We start from the raw sequence: 26,641 nt of genomic DNA on the forward strand, positions 1-26,641 counted from the left end.
AAAGACCCAGTACACTAAGCAAATTGAAAAACAAATATAATACAGCAAAGGAAAAGTTCTTTGGGGTCCTTAATAATTTTAAGATTGTAAAGGGTTCCTGAAACTTGACAAGTTTGAGAATTACTGATCTATCTATCGCCTGACCACTGAGGAACAGGAGGATCTAATTCTCTTTGACCACGACCCCGCCCCCCACTCCCCATGACATATATGCTCACCTGTCTTCTTATTGCTCTAATAATTTGCCATAATTTTGGTTTGATCAATAGCCAGTATTACTATGACTATGTGAAGACTATCTAAAGGTATTGCTGTGACTATTTGCAGCTTGGCCATGTAACTCTGGTTCTTTTCTCCTTAAGTGTGCAAACAGTAAATTTTTGATACTTTGGATCTGAAATAGTTCTTTCTTGACACTTGATCCATACTTTTTGGCTGGGTAACAGAGTTCTAGGTTGGAAGTCAGCATCCCTTAGATTTTTAAAGGTATTTCTTTAGTGACGTTTTAGCTTCCGGTGTCGATGTGGGAAAGTCTGAATCTTGGTTATTGACATGAAACATTCCTAGTCTCTATCTCTGTCTCTCTGAGGATGTCCTTGAGGCCTGGTGCTGTGAAATTTCCCAGGGGTCTAATGTTCTGGCACTTCATGGGCCTTCAGTCTTCATGTTGGCCTATCCCAGGGAACGTTCTTTAATTATTTCTTTGACAGTTCCTTCCTTCCACTTTCCTTGTTCTGTTTTGTTTTGTTTTGTTTTGTTTTGTTTTGTTTTGTTTTGCTTTCCTATTTGCCAAACTTCTTTTCCCCCTATATTTTCTGTCAGGTTTCTTCAATTTTATCTTTGAACTATTTTATTAAGGTTTTCATTTCCACTATCATGTTTTTAATTTCCAAGAACTTTTTTCAGTTGTTAATTGTTCTTTTCTAAATCTACTTTTCTTTAATGACGTTCTGTTCTTGTTTTATGGATGCAATATTTTTGTTCATCTCTCTGAGAATATTGATAGTGGGTTGTGTTCTATTCTGTCTTAGTTTTATTTTCCCTGCATATATCTCCTCGAGATATTCCCCCTCTTTTGTATTTTTTTTTAAGACTTTATTTATTTATTCAAGAGAGAGAGCACGAGTCAGGTGGGAGGGGCAGAGGGAGAGAGACAAGCAGACTCCGTGCTGAGCACAGAGCCCAATGTGGGGCTTGATCCCACAGCCCTGAGACCATGACCTGAGCCAAAATCAAGAGTCAGACGCTCAACTGACTGAGTCACTCAGGCACCCCTTCCCCTCTTTTGGGGATGCTTTCCTCAAATATTTGGTGATCCTTGGCTGACAGATCATAATGAAGAAGGCACGAAATAGCTGGATGGAGGAGCATGGAGGAGATCGCTGAGTGTGGTCTCACCCATACAGTGACCTGAAGGAGCCATTTCTAAAAATGTCTTTAGTTCTTTGCAGTTGTTCAGATCCCCAGGAAAGACTCCTCCAGCCTGGTGCGAATTTTGGCTGCCAGATTTCTGGGAGCCGAGAAGAAGACAAGAGAGGTCTCAAATTCAGTGTGTAGACTTCAACTTAATTGCTCCTTTGTTGGTTCCCTACTCCTAGCAGTACCTGGTGGGTTCTAGTCTGGAGACCCTGGGTGTTAACCTGTCAGAGAATAAGTCTCTAGACTGCCAGCGTGGGCAGGTGCAATCACCTGCACCAGAAGAAGAGAGCCAGAACTCTTAACTCCTTTGTAAACTGAACTTCAGCCAATCTCCTTGGCTTAGCCCCAACCAGTGTATCCGATGCCATCTGGTTTTAAGCCTTGTGGGGGATTTTGAAGTATAACCTGGGTTGTTTTCAGCTTTGCCCATTTTTAGCTTGAGACTCGTCTGGCTTCAGTCTGCTAATAAGTTAGTTACCACTCACCTGTCTTGGTTCCAGCTTCCAGAATTGTGTTGCATTTGCTTCCTCTCTCATTTTCTGTGGCCTTGTGAGTTTACACTTCCTAAAAAGCCTGTATTGTCATTTCATTAGGATTTCAGGGAAGAGCAGCACTAAATGCATGCGTTTGACCTATCGTCTTTTACCAAAAGGGTTTTTAAAATATTTTAAAGGCATACAAAAACAGGGGCGTGTAGGTGGCTCAGTCAGTTAAGCATCTGACTCTTGATTTTGGCTAAGATCATGATCTCAAGAGTCCTGGAATCGAGCCCCCTCATTGGGCTCTGTGCTCAGGGGGGAGTCTGCTTGAGATTCAATCCCTCTTCCTCTCCCCCTCCCTCGCCCTCTCTAAAAAAAGCATAAAAAATGCCTTTAAGATACTTTCTTAGTAGGTGAAATGGGTAATAGTAAGAAGCATCCATTTAGTCCCTACTACTTCTTAAACATATTTTTTTAATTACTCATATCTGAAATACTATAGACCTAGAAGCAAAGTAAGCAGGTTAATTTTGGTTCCAACGTCGAGCAATCATAATGCGTTACAAGGTTCTGAGTCAGGTAGATCTGGGCACATGTATATGCTGAAGGTAGGTCACCATTGGCGTATTTTAAGGATGCTCTGGTTTCCCAGGATGGAATTTTCTAGCATTTTGATTTACTTGACTTGACCCATATATTGTCCATTCTTTTCATTCCTTTCCTTTTCCAGAAACAGCCTGAATTATGAAATAAATTTAAAAGATAAGGTAGGTGGTTGTGGATGGGACACAGGGCAAAAAAAATATGGAACTTCCCCATTCACCAAGGAGCGAGCCAGGAGCCAAGTAGACTTTTCTGGATGCTCTTACCTGGAACCCTGTGTGCTGGAGCCCATACCCAGGTCATGGTGGGAGTGTTTACAGCTTAGAAATTGGCAAGGCTACAAATCATGATGTTTTTTCCTGGAAAGCTTTGAAGTTTTAAAGTCTTCACCAGCACACCACGTCTAGACCTGACTTTACTCTGAAGGCAGCCTGATGAATTCCCAACACATCATGATGACATCATTGTATTTACATTATATGGCATCATTTGTACTCCCCACAGTGTGTCCCAGGGAGGCCGGTGATACATTGGGCAAAGGACAAAATTTGGAGACTGAAGGCCTGCCATTTAAGCTCTTCTGTGGCTTCTCTGAGCCCCAGCTTCAGGTACTGAATCTGTAAACGGAGGAAACAGTTTCTACCTAACAGGATTAATATAAACATTAGCAACTATGCCAGTCTGCCCTCCCAGACCCATGTCTGGCAGAAAGCCCTGGCCTTATGGGTAGGTACTTCTGTCGTCTCCTTCTGTTTTGTGTCAGGGTTGTGACACCATGGATTAGGTTCCTTATTGTTAGAACAAAATGCTAATCCTCCCTGCTGTTTATCTGGCCTCCAAAATTTAGGAGGCCACTTAAATCAAGAATATAGGATTGGTACACTCCAGACTCTCATAAGAGAGTGTGATCTCAAATGTTCTTCTCTCCAGTGCCCCAAATTCCAGAAGAAGTCTGATTAAGGGTCCGTAATTAAAAACAGAACTAACAAATTATCCAGCTATATTCTGAGTTATGTCCTGAAGTAGATATTTATACATTTGGACCAAATCAGCTTAACCTTTTTTATAACCTACCATCTACTCTGAATTGCATCTTGACCTTCTGCTTTCAAGCATTCATCAGAAATTGTTATAAGAAACAACTCTTCTCATTTTGCCCCAGCATTTGTTGTGAATTTTGAGTACAGATACTGACTATCCATTACATGGGCTCAGTTTTCCAGCATTTACAAGGCCTTACACAACGAATAACCTTGTCTCTTCTGAGGAATTAGTCTGTTTCATCCTCTTAATAAAGGTTTGTGAAACTCGTAACTTTTCCCTGTTCAACTTTGTGCCAGGAACATTAGAATCAAGTTTTAAAATCAATCATAAGTACTGTGTAAACTTTTTTTTGGCGTGTTAGCTCTCCTCTAGACCCTGTTTTCCATGCGATCATTTCTATTTTATTAATTTTATTGTATTTTTCTTTTTTTTAAATGACAAATCCGGGGGCACCTGGCTCGCTCAGTCAGTAGAGCATGCGACTCTTGACCTCAGGGTCTTGAGTTCAAGCCCCATGTTAGGTGTGGAGCCTAACTTAAAAAAAAAGAAAAACAAATCTTTTTGGGAATGAATGAATGAATGAGTGAGTGAATTGTGAATGAGTGAGGGAAGGTCAGTGACTATAACTAGCCATATTTTATAAATTGTGTAGCGTGAGGCATGGCTATGGGACTTGGCGGGATTTTTGGCTGGGCAAGAGAAGAAAGGGGAACGTGAAGATGTTTGCAAATGTTTGAGATGCTGTGTTTTGGAAGAGACAGTGGACGTGACTTTTATTGGTCCTGGGGATAGAATAAGAGCCAAGATGTAGACTGTCCATTAATGGATTTGTTCATTCCCAAGCTCTTTCTCGTGTGCCTGTTGTCAGGACACGGTAGAGGAGGCTCAATGAAGAAGACAAGTTCCCTGCTCGGAAGTTCTTTCATTTTAGGAAAACAGAGACAGCTGACTGCAGAGGAGAACTTTCTAACAACAAGAGTTATCCAATAGTGGATGTCCTGCTTTGCAAAGTAGGGAGCTTCCCATCTCTGGAGGATCCCAAGAAGAGGCTGAATGACAAGGAGCCTGAAAAGTACTCTGCAGCAGGAGAGAGGGTGGATTTGTTGCCCTCTAAGGTTCGGCCTTGCTCTGCTTTCATGATCGTCATTATTTGGAGGTTTAGGGGTTAAACTGAAAGATTAGGTGGTTTCACAGTAAGTGGGCAGTCCAGAGGTGGGAAGGGGAAGGCAGTAAAAATGCCTTCACAAACCCCTTCCTTTACTCTGTAACCCAGCAGCTCCCATTGGTACCTTGACCCTCCATAATCCTGGTTGCTGGTGGTGGCAGGGCGGGCTGGCCAGGGTTCCAGGGAGCCTGTGTCTGTCTCCACGTGGAGAGTCTCATGAGCTTTCCAAGCCACTGTAAGGATTGCTTTAACTTTTGACGGAGACTTCCTGTATCTCTCCCTGTGGAAGTAAGAGCAGGAGACAGTCACCTGGACTGATATTGAGACCCAGCATCCAAAGCCCATGCTTCTTTCTGTGGAGAAGCCATGAAGGACTCATGGGGGAGCCAGGACTGGGCTGAGGAGAGGCCAGCCCATTAGCAGATGTGAACCCAGTCATCACATGGCATCTTGGACAGTGAAGTTCAGAAGCTTGCTATGGAAAGCAGGTGGCGAGGACAGGAATGGTCCAGCGTAAAATCCTGAAAGGAAAATTTGATCTGAAGAATTTTCCCCCCATTTATTCACTCTTAAGGGAATTAGAATTTTTTTTTAAATAACTTGTAACACACAGAAAAGTTGCAAAAAGAAAAACAGTACAAAGGACACCCATATTCCCTGTCTCCAGGTTAACTATTGCCCACAATTTTTTTTTTCTGAATCATTGAGAGTAAGATGCATACATCATGAGCCTTTATGCCAAAATATTTCCATGTGTTTTCCCCCAGGCAACGGGATATTCTTCTGTGTAGCCAGAGTCCAGTTATCAACCTCAGTGGAATTAACATTGATGAGTAACTTTATCCAATCTACCATTCCTCTTTCAATTTCTTTCAGCTGACCCCATAATGTCCTTTAGAACATTGTTTCCCCTCTGGTACAGGGTTCAGACTAGGATAAGGTTACAATTAGTTTTCATGTCTCTTTTTGAAGATCTTTTAACAGTTACGTTATTACAGCTAAGTGTCTTCTTAGTGGCTTCTTCTAAATCTTTAGATAAAAACACTTCTCATTGTTCACTTACTACCATCCTGTTGTTCACTTGAAAGCCAAGGCTAGATTCTCTGGACTCCAAGCCCACACACCTGATCTACAGAAAATGTTTTCATGTGTGAGGTGGAAGGGATTGGGGTAAGGAACTTTGGGTGTGTATTTTATGCATGGTTGACTTTCCTTTATTTGATTTGAAACACACAAAAACAGATTAGAAACTGTGAGGTTGTTCTCAAATTTCCGTTGTCAATCTGACTTATTGCCAGGAAGTTTCTCCTCTGTCCTTGGGAAGGAAAAAGATCATTTTGAGATTCTTTGTTTTATTTTGAGACAGCACACTGTTATGAATCTAGAAACATTAAAATAAATACCTTTACATTAACTCAGAGTCCTTATCTCAGCATTTTCATGCAATTTATGAGTCAAAAGCAGCAAAACATGTGATAATTAAGCATTTCTATGTGCGCTGTGCTTTGGTTAGCTCTGTAAAGGGTATATTCAGCAATTCTGGCCTCTGCCCTCCAGAACAACTTGCTTAACATGCATCAATATGCATTATTAAGTGTTATAACACATCAAGTAAAAAATATGCCCAACACTTGGAAGACGTAACACAGACTTAGAATTATTGGGATGATTTTTCGGATGGCAACATTAAATCACAGAGAAACTGAATAATTCACCAAAGCTTAGTTTAAAGAATCAGAGCTACAATACTGGCCTTTTGGTGTAATCCCTCACTTTCAAAATAGCCTATCTGAATGTCTCCTTTAGTATCTAAAAAACAGAGGGATGGTGGAAGAGTAATAGAAGATACTTTTTTTTTTAAGTTCACAGAAATCTAGAATAGCTTCTTTGGAAAAAAAAAAGTTAAATGGAAAAAAATTTGGCTTCTTGTTTTCCATAGCATCGGCATTTAAGTAGCTACAGAGTAGAACACACTAATTTGGAAAGATATATGCACCTTTATGTTTATTGAAGCATTATTTACAATAGCCAAGATTTGGAAGCAGACCAAGTGTCCGCTGAGAGATGAATGGATAAAGAAGAAGTGGTATATATACACAATGGAATATTACTCAGCCATGAAAAAGAATGAGGTCCTGCCATTTGTGGAAACATGAATGGACCTAGAGGGTATATGCTAAGTGAAATAAATCAGAGAAAGACAAATACCATATGATTTCACTCATATGTGCAATCTAAACAAACAAACAGAAACAGAGCCATAAATACAGAGAACAAACTGATGCTTGCCAGAGGGCAAGGGGGTGGAGGGATAGGCAGAGTGGGTAAAGGGGAGTGGGAGGTACAGGCTTCCAGTTATGGAATGTATAAATCCTGAGAATAAAAGGCACAGCACAGAGAATATAGTTAGTGGTATTGTAATGATGTTGTATGGTGACTGATGGTAGCTACACTTGGGGTGGGCCTAGTGTAATGTATGCTCTTATTGAATCACTATGTTGTACACCTGAAACTAGTGTAACATTGTGTGTCAACTATTCTTCAATTAAAAAAAAATTATTTTGTGGGGCACCCAGGTGGCTCAGTCGGTTAAGCATCTGCCTTCGGCTCAGGTCATGATCCTGGGGTTCTGGGATCGAGTCCTGTGTCTGGCTTTCTGCTCAGCAGGGAGCCTGCTTCTCCTTCTCCCTCTCCCCCTTCTTGTATTCTCTATCTCTCTCAAATAAATAATTAATAAAAATCTTTAATAAAAAAGTTTTTTTTGAAATAGAAGTTATTTTTAAAAGAAGAGGCTGCGGGGACTCTGAAGGTTGACAGAGGGTCAGATTGGTAATGCTTTCTATCTTGCTCTTCATCGCTCTTAACATAGACTTTTTTGGCTGCCCTAAGTATATTCTTTTTACCTAGTTCACTTTATAAACTTTGCCTATTTTACTACGAGTTATAAACAGGAAAAAATTGGACTTTAAAAATTACATGTAATTGGGCGCCTGGGTGGCTCAGTCGGTTAAGTGGCTGCCTTCAGCTCAGGTCATGATCCTGGGGTCCTGGGATCAAGCCCCATGTCCAACTCTCTGCTCAGCGGAGAGCCTGCTTCTCCCTCTCCCTCTGCCTGTCCCTCTGCCTACTTGTGCTCTCTCTCTCTCTCTCTCTCTCTGTCAAATAAAATCTTTAAAAAAATTGCATATAATTTTAAGGTTTTCTGAGTTTATAGTATATAGATTCCTAATTATAACGTGGGGGAGGTGTGCCCATTGGGTCCAAAGCAATCACATAAATAATGAGATTTCTTTGCAGTTGTCTTTTCCTTGACTAGTCGAGGATTCCGTAGATCCTTGCTATCCAACATGGTAGCCATCATCCATATGTGACTATTGAGCATCTGGGTTATGGTTAGCCTGAACTGAATTGTGGTGTCTGTAAAGTACACATTAGATCTTCAGGACTTAGTACGTGAAAAGAGAATATAAAATATCTCATTAGTAAAGTCTTTTCAGATTGAATATATATTGAAATAATATTTTGGATACATCGAGTTAATGAGTTAAATAAAATATTTCATTTCCCCTGTCTGCATTTTTTTAAATGTGGCTCCCATTATATTTCTATTGGACAGTGCAGATCTGGTGGGAAAGAAAATAGAGAGCTAATAACGCAAATCATTTCATGTATTTGAGAGTACATTGCTGAAGGGAAAGCTAAATATCCAGTGATCCCAATTTTTTGGTTCGGTTTGGATTTCATTAAAGTTTCTTTAATGAAATCTATTGTAAACCTGCCCCAGGGTCCCAGGTGGGAAGAGAATTGGATCTTTTTGTTTGCTTAAAAGAATTCAAAGAAAATGCTGAATTCATTTCAAAAGTGATTTACTTTTAAAAGCTTTGTATAAAAAGCTTTTCATTTACTGAGGTTGGAGGTATGATTAATAGCGAGTTCTTAGGAGGCTAAAGAATTGGGAAAATTATCCAGAAACTTCTGCAAGGACTTTGCCGGTCTCGAGCAGAGGCATCTGGGGGAGATTTCGGGGCTGTTTGTAGCCTCAGATCAGCCATACACTCCTGTGTTCACACCTTCCCTCCAATAAACGAAAACACTGGGAAAGATAAAATATTTATTCCTAAGTGTCTATAACTGAATTTATGGATATAACTTGTTGGATATTATTGCCGCTGCAAACCCATGCAACTGTGCACGTAAAGCATGTTTTTATTAGTTCCTACATAAAATTTTTATGGTAATGGCAAACAAAGGACCAATTTAGTTTAGCTGAGTTTGTTCTTATTACTCCAGCTTGGAATAGATAAGTGACAGTGCAAATAACAGGAGTCAACTGGGAGGAGGGTCAGGTTTCTTAGGGCCAGGGCTCCTGGCCCATGGGTGAGCAAGGTGGAACCAGATGCTGTTGAGAAGCCCCCAGAAGACCTGGCCAGCGCGGAGTAGCGTGAGGCTGGTGGGGGTTGCCGTTAGCTTTCACATCTGCTGTTGAGTGGTTACACTCCCGATCGGTAACCACGGGAGTATTCAAATTTAGTTTCTGAAAAGGTCTGCATAGATGCTTTAGAAAGAACTCCCACATACTGTATTTCAGCTGGAGACTTGCAGAGAAAAAGGGTTCAAGTGGCTTATTGTGGGTCATCTCCCACTCTGGGATTTAAACAAAGCACAAACAGAACAAAGTTCCTTTAAACGGGGTGCCTTCATCTGAGTCCCTCCTGTCTGTGGTTTGGCAGGCTGGCGGGACAGAGAGCGAACCCACGCCTCTCGTTCCCACCACTGCCTTTTCATGTTTGACCCTTGAATGTGGCACATGATCCCCATGGTGGCCTGGAGTGCAGGGAAGTGTTTCTAGAATTTGAAGATGAAGCATCTTTCATAAATCCTGCCTTTACCTTCCCGATGACTTGATCGTAATTGAAAGTAAGTCTGTAATCTACAGTGACTGTGATTCCTGAGCCAAAATCCAGGAGACACAATTTGACGCATATAAATCTACTGAGGGGGACAATAGCAAGAAATATTGTAAACTGCGTGGGGCTGCGAAATGAAAGACCTAGGATGATCATAATGCGACACTGGAGACAGTCTTAGAAATCAGCTGAAACCTTGAGCAAGCATGCAGCACGTTGGGTTCACTCTGGGCTGAGTTTTGTCTGGGATGTTCATGAAATTAGCACTCAGTGATCAGAGGGCTGGAGTGGTTCAGATTCTAGATGGTGGAAGTACATACCCATCCGAAAACTCATGCTGGTTCATCTCTTCCTCTCCAGGGATCTACACTGGAGCCATTCCAGAGAGCAGGCAACTTTGGTTGCCCTTAATAGTCTCTCCAGGAGCAAGGAGCTTCCATAACTCCCAGCAGCCCCCTTTAGGGATGGGCTCCTTTTAGGACTGGTCTAATTTGAGGTTCTTTTTTCTAGTCATTTCCTCAGTGGACATGTTTGTTGATTCTCAGATGTGCCTTGTGCATTTCATAAGTTGTTTCTTGGCATTCTTTTTCAAAGACAGCATTCAAGCAGAGTGTGTGTGTGTGTGTGTGCACACGCATGCACATATATTCACCTATGTGTTTACTTTGGTCTCCTCTTAGGCTCTGGGAAGAAAACAATACACTAAATCTTAGGCTAACTGTAAAATGCATACATGTTGGTTTGCTCTTGCTAATGTTTTATGAACCTGTTGGTGGTTAGCCCCATAGGAAGTCACGCAGCAGAGTTTCCATACTTACACCAAGAGGGTTCCTCGGGGCAGGAAAGTAGCTCCAAAGGCAAGGTTGATTTCCTACCTTCCTGGAAAGGACCTTCCAGAATTGATATGTTGCCATCCATGCTAATAAGGGGTACTGCAATTTCCAAGTAGTCTCAATTTGTATTGAAAATTAGAGCTGTGGGCCCCCAGCTTCTTTCTGAGACGGCCTGTCGGGTCCCACGCTCTGGCCCTGAGAGCCTGGGTCTGGGTGTCTGATCGCCCTTCATGCAGAAGCTCTGCAAACTTCAGATTACTTTGTGTGAAGGGTGGAGTCAACGGTCTGGGGAGTTGAGGAAAGGTGATGAATGGACTCAGTGGAGATGTGGATGGAGTTGCTTTCCCTCAAGAGGTTGTTAAGAGAATAACTCAGTTTGGGGGGAATTGTGGTGAGACTGATTTGTTAATACAGGTTAGAGTCTTTTAACTCAGGATGGGATGAATAGCTTTTCAAGTGTGCGTGAAAGACAAGAATCCCCAAAGAATGGTTCTGTTTTAAATAGCAGGCTCCAGGGACTCAAGGTTTGTAACAAAAGGACAGATATGAAAGAGATGAACTCTCAGGGCCAACTCTTTTTGAGAATAAAGCATGCTGGCTGGGATCCCTGAGATGCCGGGGTCCTGCCAATCTTGCTGGCTCTGGTTTGTTAGCTAGGGGAGTCTAGCGAGATGCGCTCACAATGAGTTAGTTGGTATTGACTTGGCCGGGCCTGACCCATATTATGGAGTTGCAAAAGTGGAAAGTATAGCCGAGCTTTGGGAAAAGCCATAGCATGTACCGTGGAAGAGAAAACCAACATCTTAATTGAACAGAGGAGAAATTTGAGCCAGAAGCACCTAGTGAAGAAATGAGGACACTGGATGGAATGTTACAGCTGCAGCAGAAAGAACTAGAATATGTCTTTAGTGAGGATGTAATGAGATTGTACAATTCTCTGGTGTCAATTCACATAGAACATCTTTGTCTCTCTGCTAATTATGTTAAAAGCAAGGGGGTGCCGAGAAAATTATATGAACTTGAAGAAATCTGACAACAGCAAAATGAATCTTGGAGTTCAGTGTTAAAACCGATAAGGCCCAGAAGTTTTAAATGTCCTGAAATTTGAGAATTTGGGGTTAGGGAAGGGCCAGGGAATATCCAAACATTACTGAACTTCTAAAGCATGCTCCATATTAGCTTTACTAGTGAAATATGCAATGAAAACATGCATACATAAATAAGCATATCTTAATAATCCAAATCTGCTGGGTGAACCGATTTAGAAAATTGCCACATGCAAAGTCTGTCATGAGTCTGGTGACAAGATTAGGCCTGATCAGGATCAAGAATGCCAATCATAAGAGACACTGAACTCTAGGAAACAGACTGAGGGTTGCTGGAGGGGTGGTGGGTTGGAGGGGAAGGGGTAACTGGGTGATGGGCTTTAAGGAGGGCGTGGGATGTAATGAGCACTGGGTGTTATATGCAACTGATGAATCACTAAATTCTACCCCTGAAACTAATAAGAAAATGAAAGGTAAAAAAAAAAAACATAATCTAGAGATTTCTAGTAAGTGACCCTGCCACACTCTTCTCTGAATCCTGGACATGAAGGATGGATATGGAAGTTTAAATTACCAGCTTTGTACAGTCAGTGATCCTAAGCCTCGAAGGGAATGGACAGAGAGCCAACTCCAAACCTCTTCACGAGGTTCTTGTAGGTGAGCCCAGAAATGATTCCTACTCCTCTGGTTTTCAATGAGAGGCTTTAAAGTACCAGTTTTGTATCTTCAGCCCATTGTTATTTGAGGAGAAGGACTCTTGAGAGTGTTTTTATTTAATGTGCTTTGTGGCAGATCTCTGATTTTGGAAGCAACGTTGCGGAGAGGTTAATTGATTTTGTTAAGGTCCCACAGCCAGCCATTTGGCCAGAACCAAGCCCCAGGCTTGGTGCTAAACCACAGAGACCGACTCTCTCTCACTGTCTGTCTCTCTCTATTCAGGGGATTTTCGGGCACTTGAGATTGCTGCCATTGTTAGCTTCCGATAGGCACAAGTGAGTACTGAAATTAACCACACATGAGATGTGTGCTTTTGGACAACTCGCCTCCCCAGTCTGGCCCAGGGTCTCTTGTGTTTGCACATGAGCATTGGCCTAGGATAGATCTAAGGACTTCTCCATCTCTGTTTTAAATTTCTTGGAAAATTGCTATTTTGTTAGTGTAGGATTTGGCATTTCTGCAGTTGGTAAGCAGAAGATGTCAGGTCAGTTCAAAGTGTGAAAGCCTGTGCATCACTTTGGAACATCCAGCTGACCCTTTCACAAATCAGTTCCTTGTCCACTGTGGATGGTTTGAGACACAGTGGGGAATGTTTGTTGTTGTTGTCGTCACTGATGTATTTGTATGTCTTTGCATAAAGGCCATGCAGATGTTAAATTGGGAACGCTCTTTGAAGACAAAATGGGAGTATTTCTAAACGTCCCTGCTTTCTATTTGACTATGACTGTAGAACCACAGAGCATTCGGCTGCATCATCATTTCATTCCGGGCATAGTCTCCTGATTTCTCCTAGCTGGGGAGATTAGGGCTAAGAGAGGGGAAGTGACTTGCCCAAAGTCTGCCACGTTGTCATTAACCAACCCAGGCCCAGATTAGCCCTTGACATTCAGTGCAGCGTTTCCTGAGGGCCTGATGCATGACACATCCTTTGCCAGGCACCAGGATGACACTGGCCATTCCATGTGGTCCAGCCTGTCTCTGGTCTGGGCATCTCTCCTCTGTGGCTGTGGTTCTGAGCTGGCCAGGGCGAAGCAGAATCAATCACACAGTCTGGAGCCAGCCCTGGTGCTGCCAGCCGGCTTCCTTGAAGGGGAGAGCCCCTCCCTTGGCTGATTTGAGCCCCGAACATCCCCGTGTGCTCTTGGCTTCTGGTGGGAGGGCTCCAGCGGCTGCAGACCTCACCCCTGCCTTGTGTGGGCTCTCATTTCTGCCATCCCTTACGTCCTGAGTGGTGCGTGTGTGCGCATGCGCGCGCGTGTGAGGTGTGTGTGCTTGCCTTTGGTGGGGTCCCAATGTTGTCCCCTCAGTTTTGCCCAGAATGCAAGGTTGCTTCGTGCAGACCCTCAGTGGGTCACTTACAGCCAAGTATTGTCTACAGGCCCCTCTTGACTTGTTCTCACAAGAGCTCAAAGAAAATATGAGGAAGTCACAGTGCCTACCAGGAAGGCACATTTTAAATTCCAGGCCGTAATGCATGGCTGGTTTCCTTGAAAGCTTTCCAAATATTAGGCAAGATTTAGGTGAGAAGGGGCTGCTTCTTAAAGATGCTTGGTGATGGGCTCTCCAGACAAAACACGGCGGGGAAAATGGGTGGAAAAGGCCGTGATCTGAGCTGAATCAGTTCCAGGTAAACCTAATGTCCAGTCTCTTAATCTTGTTGTGCTTCCCCTTGGAAAGGAGGCTTCGGCCTCTGCATGCCATATTTCTAGGATCACTGGCCTAACGTTCCAGAGAATTCCAGCTCCCCAGCGGTGGCCGGCACATGCTCATACCCAAGCTGGATGAGACAAACAATGACTGGTTTCCTCTCCTTTTGCCATCTTCTTATGTCTGTGTATTTCTTTCGGCTTTTCTCTTGTTCGTCCCCTTTCTCCTGTTTCTGTTTCTCCTTCATCTCAGTCCCTTTGTCTCTTTGTTCCTTGTTTGCCCCCCGCCCTCCCCAGTCATTTTTGTCTCGCCACTATCTTGACTCAAGTATATGCTGAAATACCTCAGTTTTATTGCAGAAAGCTTTATGTACTCTATTCACAGTTTTTAAAATCAGGTGAAAAGAACCTTTATCTCTTAAAAAACAAACAAACTCCAGCCAATCCCAACCGAACTAAATTAAGTTCATTTTGTATTTAATGAATATATCAATTGATTTATTTGTCAGATGTCACCTGTATTGAGACTCTGTGCTGTGCGGATAATATCGAGTTGGATATTAACCCAGTCCACCCACAGCTTGCCTCTGGTTGCAGAGAGAGACCGGGGACAGGCAGTTATCCCCAGGCCAGGTTGGCGGAACACGTGGCGAGGGATGGCCTTGATCATTCAGTAGGGAGAAGACTGCCCAGGGCACACTTCCTTGGGGACTGGCTTGTGGTTGAGTGTTTGGGGGTGGGAAGCAAAGGTAGCCTTCCCCAGTGGAAATGCAGCCTCTGGGTAATTCCGTACATGACAAGAGGGGTTAGTCCTCTCAGCTCTTGGGAGCTGAGCTAAAAGGAGCCTCTGGCTCAACCCTGATGTCAGGGTTGGATTCATTAGGGTGGTGATTTCCTCCTCGCTACTCAGTCTGAGTTGGCTTAGTTGCAAATCAGAAGTGGAGTCAGTTACATTAAGATTCAGACCATTTGATTTTATTTCAAGTTGGTCATAAAAATCACAAAATATTGGATGGAATGAGCCTTTTGTGCATATTGAGAAATTATCCAGATGATCCTCTTTATCAGGTTTTTGCTGTGACTCCATTTCCCAAATGGGCAGCAATGGTTGAGGAGCTGTACTTTGTCAGGAGCAAGAAAAACTCAAGGATAGAAACCAAGCCCCGGGGCATTATCTGTCCCAGGGCTTTTCCACGTGGCAGAGTTGAAACAATTATTTGGTAATAATTGTGCCCACTTCATAGGGTTGTTGTCAGGATTGGATATGGCAACATGTATAGGAAGCTCTTCAAACAGAATCTGGCCCGTGGTAGATGCTCCAAAATGGTGACTTGTATGATGATGATGGTGGATGAGGGAGCTTGCTGTCACTCCTCAGAGTTCTCTCAGGCCAGACTCTGTGTATCATTGTCTGTCACCAAATACGTCACCAAAACCACCCCGCAAAACATAATTGAGTATTAAGCATTAAAATCATTGTGACCCAGCATCTCTGCAAGGTGAAGTAAAATGCACCTGTAGAAATCCTCCAAGCTTGATGGCAAGAGTTTATTTAGCATTTGTCGTAAGATGTTCCTCAAAGGAATAGCTGAGCCATGCCTTGAGCTGCACATCTTGGGACTAAGAAATCTAAGGGAAGAGTCCAAGACAGAAATGCATCTGGCCCTCGGCTTCATCTTGCACCCCCATCTTTTACTGGAACATGTGGGCGGCCCTGCCGCTTTACCTTTTTGCCACCCAAAGAGTAAGAAAACAGTGGGCAGGGGCCGAGGGGCCAGGTTTCAGCCCTGACAATGAAATCATGGAACGCAACAGCCTTTTCCGTTGGCAGGACCCTGGATGGAGGTGAGGCTATAAATCGAGGGTGAGGAAAAGGCGGCTCTCCTAGGCCCTGGGCAGCGCCAGCGAATGGAATTCTCTCTTGCAAGAGGTCACAGAGTCAAATGCTGTGGATGGATAATTTTATGGCCGCTAATAAAATTTATAGCCAAAGCAAGCTAAGATAATAAGGGTAATCAAACATCCAGCCCTGGGACTCGAGAATCCCATCATGGCCCCTTGGTGCTGGCTGGGGGGGAGGTGGGGCTGGACAGCGCAGGGAGGGGCTTATCTGTCTGACTCCAGGCCCACGGCAGAGTCTTCAGAGGTGATTTGCGCCCCTGCGAGCTGGGGATAAGCTTTAGGTTAGGTGGCGATAGCCTGTGCTTTGGGGACAGCACGCCAAGAGCCGTAGGAAAATTAACTGTTGTATTGAAATGCCTGCAAGTGAACAGTGAGCCTAGGAAGGGACCAGAAGCTGCCCAGTGTGGGGCCAGCACTGCATTAGGGAAAGAATGTTAGCTGACTGTTCCGTGTGACTCGACAGGCATGAAGCAAGATAAGGGAGGCTGGCGTCTACTCAGGCGCGTATACAGAAATCAGATGTTTCCATTCAGGCGGGGGCTTCTGGCAGCCCCGTCTTCATCCCAGCTTTCCAGACACTTGTAGTTGGTTTCTGTTAATGTGGATCAAAAATATTTATTGAGCACCCACTGTTTGCAAAACTATAAAAACATTAAGTGACAGTGTGAACAATAAATAATCATAAAAGAGATGTCCCCAAACAGTGAGAAGGCAATCGCCTAAGAGAAAATGCTATTAAGTGTTATTTTCTGGGATTTGGGGGTCATGATGTCGTTAAATGTAAAGACTGAGTAGGATGCGTTTGTGGTCCATGGATGTCTCTATGCAGGAAATGGATACTGTTGGTGTTCCCTGCGCCTTGGCAGAGTCAGAGGAGGTGGCTTTCTGGGTCAGTAATGCCATTTAAGATGAACCCCCTCATGCTGTCACACTCTGGGAGCTCTCAGCCATTCCTGTCTGTGGGAAGTCAAAAGGTCAATGGCTTACAGATTGCAGTTTGCACTGTGGACCCAACCTTGGTTCCTGAAAGCCCAACATCTTTTGTCTTGAATCTGTGGTCAAGATCATAACCATATTTAAGATTTACTGTTTCTTAAGGGACAAGTGTAGAGTTCCTCCTACTGAGGGATCAGTGCACAAATTTAAATGTGGTCAAAAGACATGGATCTTGCCTAAGATTAAGATACAGAGAGTAGCTTTATCCATGAGGTGTGTGAAGAGCATCAACCTGGGCCCAGGAATGACACCTGGGATTCTCACACAATGAAGGACCCCATGTGTGCAAATGCACACATGCACCCTCTCTCTGAAGCCTGGTTCCTTTTATTGCCACCTGGTGTTTAATTTACCACCAGCTGCAGGATGTGATGTGGTGTTTTGAAAGTAACAGATATTGTTACTTTAGTGGTTACTTCACTGAAGTGGTCCCATGTATCTGAGATGGAGCTAAAAGCAGGTTTTAATCAGAACTAAACAGAACAGGGGGCGCCTGGGTGGTTCAGTCGGTGAAGCGTCCGACTCTTGGTTTCAGCTCAGGTCATGATCTCAGGGTTGTGAGATCGAGCCCCGCGTCGGGGCGGGGCGGGGGGGGGGGGTCTGTGCTCAGCAGGGAGTCTGCTTCTCTCCCTCGGCCCCTCCCCCAGCTTGCTCGCTCACTTGCTTGCTCTCTCTCAAATAAATAAATAAATAATATTTTAAAAAATCTTTTAAAAAAGAATGAAGCAGAACAAGATCCCGTGGTGAAAATCTAGTCTTCCCTCTAAGTTCGTGATTAAGTGTGTTCAGTCTGTTGCTCCTAGACAGTGATGGTGACATACGTAATTGTGGCAATGAATCCTTTCTGCCCGAACTTTAGGTTTTTCAAATGCATCAGATGGAGAGTTGCAGGTTTTGGAATCTGAGTTTTCACAGAAGCATCATGTAGTTTTCATGGAGTCGTGAGAGAAAGTTCGTTCTGAGCAATCTGCAAAGCAGAGGTAAACCATATAGTCCTTTAAAAATAAGGCTCCTGGTTCTGAATTATGCAGTAAGGCTAAAGTTTCAGGTGCCCCGCTGTCTCGGGAATTTTCTCCTACAGCAGATTACGGGGAGGCCCAGAGGGGGAGTTTAAGGAGGGGGCGGAATAGGAAAACAATGAAATTATAACAAGAACTAAGTCTTCTCACTTCAAGACCTTAAGAAAAAAGATTTAATTAGGTAAACTTAGAGAATAAGTAGAAAATAAGAACAGCTCAGATTTATGCCACAAACATGGTTTAAACATCTCTGTGTGCCAGACATCATGTTGATTTCCATGGATCCAGTGGGTGGGCACACCAGCCCTAGACCCACTGTCCTGGGGTTTTGAGAGACAATGATGTATTGTTAAATGCATAATTGGAACCAAGGTAGAGACACTGAAAGAAAAGATTGCACTCCTGTAACAGCATCTATGCGAGGCTGGAAGGAGTCTGGAAGAAGGCTTCTCCAAGGAAGTAATGCTTGAGCTTGGATCTGGATGTCAAGGAGAAGCATGCCCGCTAGAGAGTGAAGGCACGTGCAAAGGCCCTGTGACAGGAGGGAACTGGGTATGTTTGAGGAACTTAAGGAGGTCCAGAACCCCAGAGTGCAGGGAGGGAGGGGAAGATAAATTGGCAGTTACTGTAGCGATTTGTATATTATTTCTGAAAGTTTGTGGTCCCCGGAGAGGATACCGGGTGTAAATATAGATGAAAACATGAATTTACTGGTGGCAGGAGCCTATAGGAGCTGAAATCTGGGGGGACACTCTCTTCCAGTTGCAGAACAAGCAGAACAAAATGAGAGAATGCTCAAAAGAAACCACAAGGTGAGCTCAGCCAGGCTCTTAGGAGGGACAGGGTGTGATGGAAGGCATGGGCTGGCTCCCACCCAAATTATTGTACCGTGTCTGAAAAGGGGGTACTGGGAGGAAGGACCATGTAACCAGGGACCTGGACAATTTCAATTTTATATAGTGTTTGATTTCTTTTAAAAAATGTTTTCTGGGACACCTGATTGGCTCAGTCGGTTAAGCATCTGACTCCTGATTTCAGCTCAGGTCGTGATCTCAGGGTCCTAGGATCGAGTCCCACATCGAGGTTCTGCACTGAGCATGGAACCTGCTTGAGAGTCTCTCTCCCTCTGCCCCTCCCCAAACTCACGCATGTGTTCTCTCAAAATAAATAAATAAATAAATAAATAAATAATATTTTCTAAGATAAGTAAAATGTTAACATTTGTTGATTATGGTACTGGATCTATCCCTATGTGTTTTATTATTATTTGGTTTTTTTCCTGTTTACAATTTTTTTAATTAGAAGGAAGGAGGGAGGGGGGAAGAGGGGGAGTAGGAGCAAAGGAGTGGCTACCACTGGCCTAGGAATCAGGGGCCTCTTCTCAGTTTCACATTAGCTTGGGCAAATCACTTCTGTGCTCCTGGTCCTTATTTAAGAAAAGGAGTTTCGAAGAGGCTGATCTTGGCAGGACCTTCTAGCTGTAAGACATTCTGTGTTTCTGGTTTCTAAGAACAATCAATTATTGAATCATTCTACTTACAGGTTTGGGAATTGAGTGTCCCATGTCCACAAATCCCCACTTTCTTTTAAAAGTAAGAGATCCAGTCTAGCTTGGCAAAGACAGCCACTACCTCTCTTGAAGGAGGCCAGTACATTGAAGTTCACTTGCTGAGGGACATTTCCAAAAGCCAGGAGCCTGCAGGATGCTTGTGTTCTTCCTGGGCCAGACCTGGAAATCTGGAATCACCTAGAAACCTGCGCCTCTCACCATTCACCACCCACATCCTAGCGGTTTCTCTGCGGGTTTGCAGGGCACCTGCAAGGGCCGATCATACACAGTGAGGCAGAGTCCCATTCCCGTTCTTCCAAACCTCAGATGAGAAATACAGAAATGAGCAGGACACGCCACCGACAGCAGATCAGATGACAGCTGCGTTCATGAGCCCATGGACATCGATGGTGACAAATCAAGCAATGCATTCATCCACTGCTATACTGACTTTTTTCAGATGTCTGCGTGTGCTGAAACCAGTTTATGGGGGCGCCTGGGTGGCTCAGTTGGTGAAGCATCTGCCTTCAGCTCAGGTCATGATCTCAGGGTCCTGGGATCAAGCCTCACATCGGGCTCCCTGCTCAGCAGAGAGTCTGCTTCTCCCTCTCCCTCTGCCGCTCCCCCTGCTTGTGTGCTCGCTCGCTCTCTCTCTCAAATAGACAATAAATAAAATCTTTAAAAATAAATAACTAAAACCAGTTTACGTATGGTAGATTGTATCTACTTGATGAAAAAACAATGGTGCTGCGATAGTGGGTGTGTTTGTGGACATTGCTGGGGGGGGTTGGCATCCTGGAACACGGGTGTCCTAAGTGCCGCTTAGCGGTGACATCAGTGTGCACAACCTTCTCCTCCTCCTCCTCGTCCCTCCGGGAGAGTGGCAGCTGGTCGAGGGGAGCCTTCACCCCACAGACAGCAGCGGAAGCCTGAGGAGAGGTGATGCAGGTCCCCTGCCTGGGCAGCAGCTCTTGCTGAGTGCATGGAAAGTTCCCCAGGCCCTGGGCTTTTTTTGCTGCCCAGTCCTCCTGGGGCTCTCTCATGTGGGTCAGGTTTCCTTATAACCCGTCTAGTGAATGAGAATAAGAAAGTATGTGTTGGGAAAATTTCAGCTGAAAATGCCAAAGCTTTCCAAGTAAGGGCATGAATTTAGGCAAAGTTTCAAGTCAATGGGGCTCAGAGTAACGGTTACGCTGCTAATAACGGAAAGTACAAATGTTTTTATGTTCAAAGGTTAACAAATGGGACTCCTTCACTGGCCTGCTAGCCTGCTCAGTTACAAAGTAGAAACTGTTCCTGATCTTTGCTTTATTGCACTTGTATTTTGTAGGCAATTAGGAACATTTTCCATTCAGCATTTAAGAGGCTTGAGCTGGCTGCTGGCTCTTTTTAAACTAAAGCTTCCTTCCTTCCTTTCTCTCTTTCTTTCTTTCTTTTCTCTTTCTTTCTTTCTTTCTTTCTTTCTTTCTTTCTTTCTTTCTTTCTTTCTTTCTTTCTTTCCTTCTTTCTTTCTTTCTTTCTTTCTTTCTTTCTTTCTTTCTTTCTTTCTTTCTTTCTTTCTTTCTTTCTTTCTTTCTTTCTTTCTTTCTTTCTTTCCCTTTCTTTCTTTCTTTCTTCTTTCTTCTTTCTCTTTCTCTCTCTTTCTTTCTTCCTCCCCCTCCTCCCCCTCCCCCCCTTCTTCTTGTTACACTAACATTTTCCCCTTTTGTAAGTGGACTAAAGTTTTAAAGTAACAGGCTTTCCAAATAGCACACTTAGACTTTACCTGCATAATTATTATATTTGTCATGGAATTAGCACTTCTCAAAAGTGTATTTCTACATGAGATTCTCATTTTGCTCAGATGTGTGCTTCGTCCTAGCACATCATGTGGATTTAGGTAAAACGGCCCCAGCCTGTCCACTGGAACCTCTGTTGTAAAGGCAATCATTGCAAACAAAACAGAAACCATGTATCTTAAAGAATGAGTAGGAAAATCAAGTCTGTTGAAATGATCTAAATCCTCCCAAAAAAAGACCCCTTGGTAATCCACAGTGGCTGTACTTGTTTCTACAAGCTTCTCTTAGTCATGTTTGCTGACTGCTTACAGCAAACAACAACAAATAGTGTTTTCTTTAATTCCTCACATTCTCCATTAGCAGGTTCGCTTCTCCTTTAATAAATGATACCTTGGCCCCTCTTGTGTGTCAGCATTTGGGGCCAGTCCTGGTAAGAAAGCAACCCTGGTTGATGCTTCTGCTTGGTCTTGGGCTGCAAACTGTGGATAACGGTTCATGTTTTCCTCTCCAAATGGACAGGAGACACAGGCATAATTGAAACAATGTCAGGGGGTAATTTTATTCCATTATTTTTAATGAAAAGGAGGAGGTGTCCTGGCTAAAACGCTGGAAAATAGCCTCTGAGAAGCCCAAATCACCCCCAGCGTGCGTGCAGTGTGTCCCTGCCCCCCCCGCCCCCGGGCACCCCCTCACACCCCTACCCCGTGCTGGGGCCCTCTCCCCTCGACAGGGTGGTGCCGTCAACCGTGCGTGGGAAGGGCAGTGAGCCACAGGTAACGAGCTCAGTGTACATTTTCCTTGTCAGATCTCCCAGCTGATGACAGAGACAGGCCGGGAGGGGCTGACCGAGGCGGTGCTGAATCGCTACAACGCGGACAAGCCTTCGGCCTGTGGCGTCCCAGGCTCCCAGGGCTCCTGCGTGGCCAACGAGACTTCGCCAGGTCCCTCGGTGGCCGCTTCCTTCTTTGCCAGGTAAGAGAAGCATCCGGAGCTCGCTTCTTTCAGGCCGGTCCACCTGCTTAGCCCCTCGCGGGGCTGGGTTAGCTCAACCACTAGCAAGAGTCTGGGGCCGCACTTGGACTTCACACTTCAAGACGGGGTTCCTCAACCTCAGACTGCTGACAGCTGGGTCCAGACGACTCTGCCGTGGGGGGGACTTGTGCCCTAGAGAATGTTCAGCGGCGTCCTTGGCCTCTCCCCGCCGGACTCCCATCGCATCCACGCCCCTTGCCAAGGTCTCCAGACCTCCACGTGTGTCCCCACTTGAGAGCTCTAAGAATACGAGGCTCTCGCGATGTCCTCCTGGGACGGGGACTTTGGTGGGCCTGGCCCCGCTCCTGGTGTTCCCAGATTGACTTTCTCATCACAGAAAATGAACTGCTTAAAAATGAGCAAGGAAAGAGTTGACAGGGTTTCTCCCCCCACCGTTCTGGACAGACGGGCTGGATAGTTACCATATACTATCCAGCTAATCTTAGGGCCTTTAAAAACACGAGAAACCCAAATGAAAGGTATTTCAACAATGTTTTCTGCCTAATTTTAGCTGTGTGGCTGAGACAGGGCAGGAGACAAAGGACAGCTGAGCAGAAGGCACTTTGGGGATCATCTAATTCAGTCTCCTTATTTAATGAAGGAGCGGACTGAGGACCAAGAAAGTTAAACTATGAGTTAATTTATAGTAAAGCCAGAAATAGAAACCAGATTCCTCGGCTTTATTTCCTGCCCCCCCCCACCCTGGGACTCATTCTTTATTTGATCCTCAGAACTTAACTTTAGAAAACTTTTTCTACCTAAGAGGTGAATGTTCCTGGGTGAGCAGGATATAGAATAAATAGCACCAGATCTGAGATTGGAGGAGCCCTGAGGTCTGCCTCGATGTCCTCGTCTATAAAACAAGGACAACACTCCTCTAGGTTGCTCTGAAGATTAAGACCTGACAATTGTAAGTGATGAAGTACTGTACAAAAGGTGATTCGATATGGACTTCGTATGTCAGGAAGAAGGAATATTACATGGTTTCTCTTGTTATCCTCATGAGCAGTGCCATCCAAACACAACTCTGAGGACAGGGCTCTGAATAGGGAGGGATCGGGTCAGAGGGAGAAGAGAGCCCAGTGCCCTGGATTAGTAACATCCACAGTAAAGAAGGCACAGGGGCTTGTCGGAAAACTGGCTCCGAGGGTCTCACTGTGCCTTGCTGCCACGTTTATTGTCCTGTGAAGAGTTGGGCCAACCTGTGTGGATGGGAAGTAACAGGAAATGCGCTTGTCTCTGCTTATCCACTGGACATACGCTCCAAGACCCCCAGGGGGTGCCTGAAACCGAGGATTGAACTGAACCCTGTATGTACCGTGTTTTCGCCTATACGGACATGCCCGTGTTAAAGTTCAGTTAACAGCTGAGGCACACTAAGAGGTGCACTGCAGCGACTAATACTAAAATACAACAGTTATTACAATATACTGCATTAAAGTTAGGTGAACATGGTCTCTCTCTTTCTCTCAAAATATCTTATTGTCCTGTCCTCCCTCTTCTTGTCATGGTATGAGATGATAAAACGCCTACGCAGCAAGATGACGTGAGGTGGATGACACCAGAGTTGTGGCCTGGCGTTAGGCTACAATTCACCTCTGATGCTGGGTCGGAAGGAGGAGCATGTGCTTCCCACAGGCGGTTGACCGCAGGGAGCTGAAATCGAGAAAACCAAACCGCGGATAAGGGGTCTACTGTATGTGTGCACCGGCCGCCTGACAGTGGGCGCTATTGTATTAGTTCCGCCTGTACGTGAATTCCTGTGGGACACTGAGCAAACCAACTGGGAGGCCATGTCTGTGCCGTTCAGGGAGGGAATGAAGAGGTGGAACAGAATATGGGGAAAGGCCACAAGCACAGAAGATCCCAGGACTTAGGTGGGTTGTGAGAGCGTGTCCGCAGGAGGGTGACGAACATGCTGAGGAAGTAGGAAGCCATGTCATGGCAGGGTTAGTCCAGAGAAGATGGCCCTCATCTGTCTCTTGGGCTATTGTGTAAACAAGGAATTGGGTTTGTTCTATAAAACACCCAAGTATGTGGGCAAAGGCTGAATAAAACCTGATGATGGAGCTCAGCCCAGACTCCATCCAGCTCAGCTCTCCCAGCTCAGAAAGAAGGAAACTTTGCACCCAGCTCAGACTGCCCTGGGAGAGAGTGAGGTCCCCGTCCCTGAGGGAGCTCAAGCTTACAACGGGTGACCGCCTGAGCTTGATGCTGCAGAGAACATTTACTGCCCAGATGGGACTTGACCTCCAGTGCACCTTCCTGACCGGAAATACTTTGAATGTGAGAAGCCTCAGCTCAGACTCCATCCAGAGACTTTTCTGGATCAGCTACCCACAGAAAACCCCAGAAGCAGGACTGGAAGCAGGAGGAGCTCAGAGGGCAGGGGCTCCTGATGGTCAGTGTTTAGGGAGAACAAGTGTTTCCTGCTACCAGGAAACCAGCAGTGTTTTAGAGCAGGGGCAGCGTGTGGACTCGAGGCAGGCTGGGAAGGTCCGCATGCTGGACGTACTCGAGGCCGGCTTTCAGTTAATCAGAGGACCATTTCCAAACAAGCTAGCACACACCAGGGAAAGGAATGGCAAATGATGGGCAAGGGCGGCCTGCCCTGAGACTTGCTTGCATGGCCAGGGTCGGAATGGAGATGGTGGGGTGAGCCCAGAGTGGACGGGCCGCTGAAGTCGGTTGTGGGGGAGGGGCCGCACATGATGTTGGCGATAAACCAAGACTGGACGGAGTTCAGATGGCAGGGGCTTGTGGTGTGAGCTTTCAAGGGGCTGGAAAGGATCCATAGGACTGCCTAAATCCTTATTATTACTTTCTTTGTGGTGAATGCTGATAGCACTTGGAGCTTAATGGTTTAAGGCATTCAAAGTAGTGGTTTGTGTATAAAGGGTTTACAATGTATAGCGGGGGGAGAAGGTACCATGTGAAAAGAATAATGTTTTATGCACACACACACACACACACACACACACACACACACATTCCCTTTCACACCCTTTGCTCTGCTTGCCCTGCCACTCTTGCCCACCAGAGCTGGGCTTTCACACCTCCCAAAGAGGGAGGCAGCATAGTAACAGCCTCCCTGTCACTGATGGGAACCTAGAGCAGAAGACTGAGTGACTCACTCAGGGTCCAGAATGTTAAGAGTAGGAACCAGGGATGTTTCTCACCTCTGTGGATTCCCAAAGGTCCGCACACTAGGTCAAAACCAGCCCAGCTTATGTTGTCAGGCTGTTGATGGAGTTCAGGGTCAGGGGTTTTCTGCTTCGGATCAAGGAAAGCTGCATAAGGTGATCATGGTATAGGTGGCCTCTGGTAGGGGAGAAATCTGGACCTGTCGCTGGTGCCCAAATTAGAAACGCTCTAGAGGTTATGGTTTCCTATGGAAGCATGGGAGTGTCTTTCTGCGTGGGGATTTGGGGGCAGAGTTCGCTCCTATGCCTCTAACCCGTGCTCATCACTTTGCAAGTCCTTCTGCAAGACAGTGTGATAGAGCTGAGTCCTCAGGGTTCTGGAACCCTCCTTGCAGCTCTAAGTGACTGGGGTGGCCTGCTCTCATGAGGCTGTGCTGGACATCATTTCATCATTTTATGGGGGAGGGGTGCCATTTGCCACGTTTGTGGCCAGCGTGGCTGACGTTTCCTCGACAGTCAGTTCGCATCACTCACTGTACTGAGCTCCTAATGGGCAAAATCTCCCTTAGTCCTCAGACAAGCCCTGGGAGGTGGATCCTATCGTTTCCCTGTTGGATGGATAAAGAAAGAAGCATCCTGAGGTTGAGTCACTGACCCAAGGCTGCACACAGCCAGGAAGTGGCAGAATGGGGAGCCCACCCTCCTTCCTGCCACACGTGCGTGAGCCCTTGTTGCCCTCGGCGAGAAATGGGCACGATAAGCCACATCAGTGTTTTCTCCACCATCATCATGAACTGATGATCATTGCTTAGGAAACAACATTTGGAGTAAGTGGGAGCTCTCGTTTGTTTGAGGAGACGAGTAGAACAGCAATAGAACCCGGTTTGTGGAGGGTTGTAGACATCCACTTTCTTAGCAACATCAGCCTTTCTTTGTAAATGTTTGCTTTCTATAGGGAAGGGTGAGATGGACATGATGGCGTCTCAGATACAACGTCTAAAAAATTAAGAATTCCAGTTCTGAATAAGCCGTGGTACCTTCGTGGCCAGAGCTACTCCGTGTGTGGTCTGTGGGGCTGCGAGGCCACACACCGTTCCTGGTCTGGGACAAGCATGGAGGTGGGCAGGAAGCATTTAGGAACTTCTGGAAGGCAGTAGACAGTAATTTTGTGGCTGTTGGATCTAGGAGCACAGAAGTGGAGTTTGTCTGAGTTTTCAAACCCTTTGGTGTGTGTCCGTTAACTCCCTGTCGGGTCCATCCCGTGTGTTAGTGCTTCTCCCTCTCTCCTTCTCTCTCCCTCTGGTTTTCCAGTAACAGGGTTGTTTTGTACTTACTGATTCTCTTCTTGAAGATTCTGACCTTT

General features: G+C 45.1%; 1 protein-coding gene across 1 annotated transcript in view; it reads left to right on the forward strand.

Annotated features, from left to right (window-relative positions):
* Positions 1-26,641, forward strand: part of KIF26B (kinesin family member 26B) — a 442,287-nt gene that overhangs the window by 181,004 nt on the left and 234,642 nt on the right. The window contains exon 4 of the mRNA XM_027612815.2: positions 21,909-22,075. Coding sequence (XP_027468616.1) covers positions 21,909-22,075 — 167 coding nt within the window. The remainder of the gene's footprint in view (positions 1-21,908; positions 22,076-26,641) is intronic.

This window comes from Zalophus californianus, chromosome 10 (assembly GCF_009762305.2).
Source record: "Zalophus californianus isolate mZalCal1 chromosome 10, mZalCal1.pri.v2, whole genome shotgun sequence".
Lineage (NCBI taxonomy): Eukaryota > Metazoa > Chordata > Mammalia > Carnivora > Otariidae > Zalophus > Zalophus californianus.